Here is a 10,771-nt window from a genome sequence, read left to right as displayed (position 1 = left end):
TTATTTCAGTTAGCCTAATAGCTAGTTTGATTTGCATTGAGAGATGATCTTATGGAAAGTACCCCATGCCAATCTCTAGGTATGGTGAATGCTATGTGATGATGTGGGGCTATTTTAATTCCAAAGGCCAAGGGAACTTTATCAGGATGCATAGTATCCTAAAAAATAAAATAAAAAAAATACTTAAAAATAAAAATCTGCCTGCCTCTATGGGAATTTAACATAGGGGTGTACTCACTTATGCACCATGTATTTTAAGGAAGAACATTTATTTATTTACGATACATTATTCATTCACAAAGAATATTAGTGTCCTGAAAGGTTGGATTTTTCCTAATTTTTTAAATTAAGGCATTAAGTTCAATTTCCAAAATATGATTTTTTATTCCTCTTTTTAGTCAACTTTAGCATGGGTGTATTCACTTATGCATTGCACTGTATATATATATTATATATTAAATGTATATATACTATACTTAGGCCATCAATGTGTACTTACGATGGGGAATTGTTTAATTTGGACTTCTCTGTGCATGCTCTTTGAGGTGGTGAGTCCATAGACCTGCATTATATGACTGACAGACAAGAACGGTTTGACCAAAAAATATCAAAATTGAAACTACTGCGGAAACAAAGACACCTACATCTTGGATGCCTTTGAGGTAAGCTAAAACATACCAAAATTTAATTTCAAAGTGAACTATCCCTTTAAATAAATCTGTCTCTTAGTCTGTTAGCTCTGAAACATCTATTTGCTAGTGTGCTCTTAAAAGTGTACAAAAAAGTAAGCTACTTTAGCAGGCTACATACTTAAAAGGGTCATTAATGGAAAATCAAAATGTCCTTGATATTTAGGCAACACATATAAGAGGTTATTCTAAAGACATATAATAGATATCTCACAAGTTTAAAATATTTTGTTTTCCACACTTCTGATTTGACATCTGTCCATCAATCACAACATTATTTATATTTGTGAAACTTAATAGCAATTTCTGAGTGAAAATGGTTTCAAAGTAAATCCTGCACCATTATTTATTTATTTTTTTGCCTGCTCTTGTATCAGTTTTATAATGTAGATATATTTAATTATGGCCTACACATTTGCATAAAAAATAATTAATAATTAATTGTCTCTTATTGGCCTGAACCCTCCATAAAACACACAAAACAAGCCCTACAAATGAATAAAAGAAGAACTCATATTATATATAGACACTTTAATAGTCTTTGGATGATTTGTAGATCACATTTAATAGAATACATTTTCAAGAAAAGTGTGGTGAAAAGTGTGGTGTACAAGTCCAGAGAGTACATTGGGATTCTTTTAGCTTGTGTTAATTTGTTTTGGAGGGGTGAGGATTAGGGCAGAGAGAACAAAGTGAAGGATCTTTGTTGCTCCTGAAATCTGAGAGGCAAACGTGGACACACAATCTATTTATTTCATCTGCTGAGGTTGACATTACAATCCCTTAAATAGTTACACTTACAATCCCTTAAATAGTTATTAGATACACGTATATTAAAATGTAGTCCAATACAAAAACAACAGGCAAATACAATATCATAAAAAAAATAACAATGAAGAACTCTTAACTCTTTCCCCGCCATTGACTGAATTTTCCGGCTTTCTGTGTTTTCACTGTTATACAGTAGGGGGCGCTATTACGCATCTTCTGAAAGAGTACTGAATCTTATTAAAACACAGGCAAAGAAGAAGCAGAAACAAGCAATAACATATGTAAGCAGATGCATATGAAAATTAATGCGATCATCAACATTAAACAGCATATAAATCACAACTGTCTAACGTTCCTGAATGAAATGTCAACCCAGGACGAGCTTTAGGACTGTGAATCTATGGGGGTGTTGATGGACTTGATCTACTCCATCTGTGTTTTGATCATCGTTCTGGATCGTTTGCTCAAAATGTTGCTTTTTTTTATTAAACTTACCCACATTCAAATGTTGATTAAAAAAAGAATGCATGAGGCTCGGTTCTTTCCTTTGAAATAAACATAAACTTCTGGCACTGGCTGGCAACTTTTTCAAAAACGCTGGCGGGGAAAGAGTTAATAAAATGCCATCACAAAATCTAACTATATAAATATCCACAAAAACAAAATAAAGAACATGCAAAATCCAAGAACATTGTTACAGCATGCAATAACATTTGATCTTACGAAATAGTAAAAAATATTTAGCTATATTAAAAATGTAAACATTCACTGCGTCAGTCTGTTTCATGTTTGACTGTGAAAAACACTCAATTATAGATGTTTAATTTGTGTGTTGTCAACTAATACAGTGAGATATAAAAATATTGCTGAGTCGCTGAAAAAATGTAAACAATTATATAAAAAGTGGTGCATTTTACAAAGTGATGAATCTAAAATGTATTTCCAGATCCTCCAATGATAAGTTAAAAAAAAAAAAGTTCAACCTAAGGGGACAAATTAGTTATATAATAGCCATTTCCCACCGACTCGAGGAAGCTCCTGGTTAGGGGTTCAACCTAAGGGATGTCATCACTGTAATCATTGTGATAATGTTGTACAAGATAAAACGCTTCTAGACAAACAAGATCTATTCTATTTCACCTTTTTATTAATGGTCAAACTACTCATGTAATTTATAGACTGGAATGTCCTCAATGTAAAGTATTTTATATTGGAAGAACAAAAAGACGGTTATTAGGTCGATTGGATGAACATAAATATGCCATCAGGAAGGGCAATGAAGAATATCCTATGGCAAGACATTTATATAAATGCATAACAGTAATAACCCTTCTATCCTGAGATTGTTGATCATGTGATCTGTACTATTAGGAAAGGGAATAGAGAACTTAAACTGAATCACAGGGAGACATTTTGGATTTATAAATTAAAGGCCAATATATATCCAGGATTGAACGGAGACTTGGATTTTACTCCTTTCTTGTGATGCCTTTTTTGGGGGGGATTTATTAAGTGGTGTTTCTGAGTTTGAATATGTACTAGTGAATGTTTAATGCTGTAAAAAGAAGTTGATCACATGACAACTGTTAACATGAAACTGCTCGCACCTGTGGCTGAGATTGTTGAGTTGCTCTCCCTGAGGAAGGCATGGGCCGAAACGCCATCTGATAATAAAGGCTTTTTAAGTTTAAAGAGTGCCATGGTCATCCTAAAGTTTTCTTTGATGGACTACTAAAAAAACTCTAGACCATAGAGCACCTTGACTGGACACTTCTCCTTTAGATGCACTCTCTTCTATTGGACTTAATATAAGAAATATCCTTTTGAACATTAGGCTTATTTGATGTGCTGTAACATTATTTGCCAAGATTACATAATCAATAAAAGTGTTTTTTTGTTTGTTTTTTGCAACCAATAAGGCATAAAAAGTTTTATGCATAAGTTCTAATATGCTTTGTTTGTTCCCACTGAAGCTTTTAAGCCATGTCGCTTTCTTCTAAAACATGTTATAGCTCTGAAAATCAGATTCTACGAATACAATCACCTTGACCTTTAAAAAAAATAACTACATTTACAGACAATAAAACTATTATTTGATTAATCTATGAATGTAACATGATGACGTAACTGACCTTTCAGTGTACAGTAAGTTCAAAGACATTCTGTGCCCTGTTCTCTTACTCCAGTCATTCCCACAATCAATGGAAAACGAGGACAAGTCATTTGGGAGTACTAAAGTTGAAAGAGCAGCATGAGCCATGGAAAGGCTAGGATGACCAATTTAAAAATGGAAACCAAAACAATGAGGGTAGTTTTTTGACAAGTCATCACCCCTCCTTTAACTGGCTTCTTGCTGTATGTGTCCGTGAGAGTGAGACACAGAAGAGAAGGCTCTTCATTTCTCAAGGGAGGCTGAAAAAACAGCTGATGACGAAAAGATGAATGTGACATCATCAGTACATGTTGGAAATTAAAATGTATTCTAATTGTCAGCCAATTGCAAATACATCCACTAAAGCTGTGGTTCTCAACTGGTTTGATTGGACTTTTTTTTTTAGATCAATAACATCCTTCATTTTAAAGGCTGATAAATATATTTATAGTGCTATCCTAACTATGCATGAGTACTTACAATTAAAGCTACACTGTGTAACTTTTTAAGTTGATTCTTAGCAAAAAACACTTAGTTCTATCAAAAGTATATGTGCTCATTCATGTGTAATTACTTCTACCAACTAATCATTAGCCATTTATAATACATACGAGCGAGTCGCTCGAATGGCGGCAGCCATGTTGCGCCTCCATCTTGAAAATACATTCGCCAAAGAGGGACATACCTGGAAATTCAAGCTTCGCCTTTCGCATTTTACACTCAGTGGCACCGTGACGAATGCGAGGGGGAGATTACTCGCGACTGCCGGCAGATTTGAAAGATTGCTTTAGATGGAGGATCACGCCTATTTTCGAGGACATGTAGCAGAGTCGCCAAGGAAGCGAAAGAGAGAATTAAAACGTCAACGCGACAGGCAAATCAGCAAGACCAAAGTCAATATTGGAATAAATTTTCCCAGATGGAGAGAGCTCATGAGGAGCAAAGATTTTAAAACGGACGCCGAAGTTCCCTGCTTTCTTCTCGACAGGTAATTCAGCCTATTTGTGTAAATTCAAAGTTTTATAGTTGCTTGTCTAACCATAGCATGGTTGTGCATAACGCCAGAACGACCAGAACGTTACTTTTCCTCGCGTCAATGGTAAAAGTATTGTTTACCTTGTAACATAAATCTGTGCTGCGACGGATCACAGGTGATGATATGGTACCAAAATAACGAAAACATAAAACTATTATTCATTTTACATAGAGGTCATAACCTACATGTTAACTGACTAAATAACTACATGCACTTTGTAATAGTTTTCTAAAGTAACCTCATCACTTGAAGGAACACTCATGGACGAAGTCGAACTGGAAGCCATGTTAATCTTGGAATAATACGGCCACCGTAGGAGTTAAAAGCCCTCGGAATTGAAAGGAACAGAAACTAATATTCACTGGGTAGTCATATACAATTTCACCGCTAGATGGGGGAAAATATCACACAGTGTAGCTTTAATTGTATTTTACACTGCATTATTTCCAGACAGAAGTTTATAGCATTTTACAAATAATGCTCCGAAATAAAAGCTTTATTATTAGAAATGTTAAAGGCTTGAGAGTTTAAAATGTTTGAAAGTGAGGAATACTAAAATATTAGTATTATAACTTTGTGTAAAATAGAAATAATTATGTTTTTATTTTACAGTACAATTGTAATTTACAACAGCAATATATTTCATACATTTTTACAATTGAAAACATTTCAAATTGCAATATATGACAAAATATTATATAGAATTATAAAATATATTAGTATTATAACTGTAAAATAAAAATGTATTTTTTTTTACTTACAGTACAATTGTAATTTACAACAGTAAAATATCTTTAATTTTGTATTATTAAGAATTAAAAATAATAACAATAATAGTTATATGTAAAACTATTATTGTTATGAGTTTTAATTCTAATAATACAAAATTAATGGTCACATGATATGAAATTACAATGATAAAATATTGAATCTTTTTTTATTACCCCAAGTGTTTTATTTGGATTGTTTTAAATTATTTAAAATAAATGTAAGTAAATTATTTAAAATAAAATCTCTCTTGGGGTGCTTAAAGTAAAATATTTTAAGAGTAAGACTAACAAAAATGTTTCAAACCGCCTTATTTAAATGATAATTTATTATTATATATATATATTTTTTTTTTTACATGCTATCCTTGATGCTATTATTTTTAAATTGTGACCCACCAGTTGAGAAACACTGTTAAAATGTATGTACTGCGACACAAGCAGTTGTACCTTTGCGTGTCGGTTGTGCTTTAGTGCCCTTCGCCGTACTGCTTTGAGATATAGCTTCCATAATCCACTGAAGAGAAGATGTACAGAACTCCATCTGCATATAGATGAGTATTCCTCTTTGAACAACAGCTTCTACAGTCTATATACAGTACAATACAGATATCACATCATATGTCTTTACCTCTGATTCTAATGTTTGCAGTCTGCGGTCAACATCTCTGATACCATCCACCCTGAAACATGCACAAAACATCAACATTCCACATTAATCTGAGGTAAAAAGGTTTACAATCACATCTGTCCCAATGGAAAAGAAGTAGCGACACATGTTTTCTTCCATATTTCGACATGCACCTGAGCAGAGGTGTAAAGTCCAGGGGTCAGAAAGTAAAAGTCCTGCCATATGTTTATTCCACCCATGAACTCAGCCAGTTGATTTAAAATTGCTAATTAGCAAATCCAGGTGATTGGAACAAAATACTGAGGAGGACTTTTACTTTCTGAACCTGGACTTTACACCTCTGTTCCTGAGTGAAACAGATTATCAAAAAAGAAAAAGAAAAATGGATGGCCAGGAGTTGGTTCTATTCATCCGCTGTTGATTGGATGTTGAGATGTGGGTGTGGCACTCAAAAGTGTATTAGCTGTGTATGAGCTTGACAATTTCACCGGAAGATCCAGTAATTTTAATAGGAATATGCGTGATCTGAAAATTCATGTGAGGGCAAAAAAGCTTCCAACACACTGAATTGCGGGGTTGACCAACAGAAAGCTGCTCGATTTGAAAGTGACTTCTGTGTGAACAGAGCTTCATAGATCGCTTCACTACTGACAATGAACAATGATTTTTGATCTGCAAAATTTCACCTATGTGACAGCATCTTAAGATCTCTAACATATTTTCTTGATATTTTCCACCTTCTCTTTATCCACTTTGTTAAATACTAGTTAGAAAGTTGTAAGAGTATGTCTATATAACAGTAAAAAGTGATTTTTCATGCAGATTGACTCACTTAGCGCTCATGCGTTTCAGCCTCTCAGAGTCGGTCCCTTTTTGTTTTTTGCTCTCGAAAGCCAGGAAGTTCTCCTTCTGCAAGGCCTCCCATTTCACCAGCTTGTTAGCCTCTCTACCCTTCAATTCAAGTGCTATTAAAAAGAGACAAATTCATAAAGTCTTTACATTACGTCATATTTTTTTTTTAAATCTGCTTTTTGAACTAGAATCATTGGGTGTGTTCACACTAAGCATGTTTAGTTTGATTAAAAAGCACTTCCTGGCATTGTTTGGTTGCAAAATATACATCACAAAAAATATTTTAAAAAATGTATCCAGTCTTAAAAATTACAGTGTAAGCGAACCAGGACTAAATGTATAATTTTCTTTTTTGGTTCGGACCAAAAGAACCAAGAGAACTGAACTACAAGTGTGAACACAGCCTAACATACCAAATTTACCCAAAATGTTTACTATAATTTACCAAAATGTTGGATTTTGGTGGATGGCACTTTGTGGAGGTATCTTTTGATAAAGAGGTTGATATGGGAAAGGATGATGAAGGGTGGAGCGAGATTTGGACGAGAATGATACTCCACTATTAGATTATAGCGCTGAAACTTCCAGTATGTGTCACTGTGCTCCTGAACCTTAGAGAATGTATAGCTGCACAAACAGACACAAGGAGAAGACAAATACATGGATGGATGGGTCATTTGATGGCTACATACACCAGATGGATGAATGAACAGAAAAAGAATACCTGAATGTGGCAATAAGCAGGTTGACAAGTAGGATGTTGGTGACCAGTAGGAAGATGACCAGCAAAATGACCACAAGCCAGTTGTGGCTGGTGTCTCTACATGGCTCTTTCCCTTCATCAATCAATGTGATATTATCTGTGCAGTCCCTATCCCAATACTTGCCAGCTTAACACACACAAATATACAATATAGTCAGTGGATACTAACAAAAACTTGCAAAATATTATTAATTGTAAAGTGAAGTGTAAATCAGAAGTGAGCATACTGTCTATTTCTTCCACAGGAATGTGTCCAAATATGTGCAAATATGGTCTGTACAATACTCTACGAAACGCTCTAGTAGGGCTTGGATCGTATGTATATAGTAGAGCTTGATTGGCCACTCCATACGCACTCAGCCACACCGCCAGAAAGAATAAGAAGAAGAATGCATCCTTTATCTGTGGTTCAAAAACATTCATACAAAATAGAAAGAGGAGAGATATATAAGTGGATATAATGGTCTCCGGCATTTTTCAAGTATTTTCAAATGTTCTTTTTATTTTTTTTTTTTTTTTTACTTTTTACATCTGGAATATGTTCGACACACAGTGGGATTTTAGTATCTAAAGAAGTCAATAAAGACATTTATTGAACAGAATTAATGATCAATTAACCCATTTTCGACTCAGTCTGTGACATGATGTTGAATACCACAGAACATAATTTCAACTTGTCCCTCAATTCCTAATATCAAACTAAAATCATGGTAACACTTTATATTAAGGTACACATATTCACTATTAACTTGCATATTACTAACATGTATATTACTAGCACATTAAATGAAAACTAAGTTAATGGACTATTAGTTGTAGAATATGGTCATGCAGGATAAGGCATTAATATGTACTTTATAAGTATGAATGAACAGGCAATATGCTAGTAATATGCATGCTAATAAGCAACAAGTTAATAGTGAATATGTGTACCTTAATATTAAAATGTTACCAAAAATTTTAACCGAGCTGTAAAGTTTTAAAAGTCTATCGTCCTTCTACCTCTTTAGGCAGAACCAGTGTTTGTATTGAGGGAGGGTTCTAATTGAACGCTTAATTTTTACTAAACTTAGAACTACAACGTTTTTCTGTTTGTCTCACCATTTTGACAAGCATGATGATTTTGGGACCCAGTTGTCTGTGAACAGCAAAAATGTGAATGAGTCGGAGCGTGAAGACCATGTAGTCAATACACAGTATACCACGTCCCATGCTGTATGACGAATTGAACATCCTGAGACAGACACAAAGGCACACATATACAGATGATTGATTACACAAAAATGTAGTAGAATGCACACAGGTATGATGAATATTTAGTAAACGATAACTGCTAAATTGTGACACCATAGCCTGCTACTAGAGCCTGCAATACTTGAAAAGACTTAAAGGAGAACTCCGGTCAATTTTAACATTGAGCTCATTTTTTTGTAAATTTGGAGTGCTGTCAGTACAGAGAACAACGACAAAAATCGGTGTTGCCTACACCGTGTTATCCTCTTTTTAAAATTTGCACCCTGTTGACTTAAATGGGGCAAGTTTTAAACCTGCTTTTAGCCTCTTAACATCCTTGATGTGTCATTACAAGTGCACAGGTCATGTGAGTGATTCCTTCAGAGTGAACACGGTGAATCTGACTGCAGTAGATGTGAAAGATATGAATAAAAATGAAGTTAATTTGGCCAGCGCTCATACCTGTATTCATATCTTTCACATCTACTGCAGTCAGATTCACCGTGTTCACTCTGAAGGAATCATCTAACATTGGCTGTGCACTTGTAATGACACATCAAGGATGTTAAGAGGCTAAAAGCAGGTTTAAAACTTGCGCCATTCAAAGGGGACCTATTATGCCCCTTTTCACAAGATGTAAAATAAGTCTCTGATGTCCCCAGAGTGTGTATGTGAAGTTTTAGCTCAAAATACCCAACAGAATTTTATTTACAGCACGTTTAAATCATCATTTTTTGGGTCTGTGAAAAACGCACTGTTTTAGTGCTTCTCCTTTAATGTTAATGAGCTGCTGGTTCACGACACAGGGGGCGGAGCCTAAGCAGCCGCAATCAGAGCCAGAACAGGGAAGATGATAATAATAAAACAGACAGTCACAGTAATGGTGTTCATTTCGACCATAAAAATGCCTACAGAGTCAGAGAATATATGCTGTATGGAGTTGGAACAGGTATAGTTTAGTTTAATTACGATTATAACCAGTGCTTAATTTGTAAAGTGGGAGGTCCCGGAGCGCAGAGGTGGGGTGGATCCGGCGACTCAAAACGGGGGTTGGAGGTAACGGAACAAAAATAAAATAAAAATTACACTGCCTACGTAGCTTCTCTGCAGGGACGGCGCCAGATAATTTTTAATGCATGTGCTGAGGGGGTGCTAGATCATTGACGGGGGGAGCTGCGCAAAACTTGGCCACTAAATATTTAATATTCAGTTATGTTAATGATCACAATTAAAGTTTTAATTTTATTAAATTGAACAAGCGCAACATTCAGCATTCAATGAAATATTCTAAAAGATGTAGGCTATTATTAATAATAATGTTATTTCAACACAATATCTCGTTATTTCGACATAATATGTGTGCGTGCAACAAGCAAGATGTGCATTTGTAAATCCGATGACACGTGTATTGATTTTTATTAATAAACAAGTGTTTTCTCTGACAGTGTCGACTCGGCTGCAAAGATGAAGTTGATGATCGCCATCTCCGTGTGAACGCGCCTATAGAGAGAAATGCACATAAATAGGCCTAATGGATTACATAATCAGAGATAGCCTTTTTCTTTTTTCGTTTTGAATTATTTCGTTTAAAGACATTTCAAGCTTTGTGTATTTGATGTATTTTTCATGTCTGTGTGAGGCATACACTGAGTTTCATTAAGTTAGGATGAGATGTGCTCCAGTTCACGTGCAATGCAAGTGACCGCGCGGGCGCTTCCGTGATTGTCTGTTATATTTGCTTATTCATTAAATCCAGGCAATTGGTTGATGAAAAATTTATTAAAATTAAGATACAATTTATACAAAACGAAATTCACTTTAAAGAAAGGTTTTCTACAAAACAAAACTTGATGAAGTGGTCAAAATCATGTCTGACC

General features: G+C 34.8%; 1 protein-coding gene across 1 annotated transcript in view; it reads right to left on the bottom strand.

Annotated features, from left to right (window-relative positions):
- Positions 1-1,208: 1,208 nt before the first annotated feature.
- The window catches only part of LOC311096686 (transient receptor potential cation channel subfamily M member 4-like), a gene marked incomplete at its 5' end in the record, with an annotated part of 42,095 nt that continues 32,532 nt past the window's right edge, over positions 1,209-10,771 (bottom strand). The window contains 8 exons of the mRNA XM_084135992.1: positions 1,209-3,884; positions 5,866-5,959; positions 6,047-6,098; positions 6,879-7,011; positions 7,344-7,525; positions 7,623-7,788; positions 7,889-8,063; positions 8,763-8,895. Of these exons, the coding sequence (XP_083992118.1) occupies positions 3,856-3,884; positions 5,866-5,959; positions 6,047-6,098; positions 6,879-7,011; positions 7,344-7,525; positions 7,623-7,788; positions 7,889-8,063; positions 8,763-8,895 (964 nt within the window). The 3' untranslated portion in view covers positions 1,209-3,855. The remainder of the gene's footprint in view (positions 3,885-5,865; positions 5,960-6,046; positions 6,099-6,878; positions 7,012-7,343; positions 7,526-7,622; positions 7,789-7,888; positions 8,064-8,762; positions 8,896-10,771) is intronic.

Source organism: Abramis brama, assembly GCF_963993115.1.
Source record: "Abramis brama genome assembly, chromosome: 14".
Lineage (NCBI taxonomy): Eukaryota > Metazoa > Chordata > Actinopteri > Cypriniformes > Leuciscidae > Abramis > Abramis brama.
This window is presented reverse-complemented; position numbering and strand designations above follow the sequence as displayed.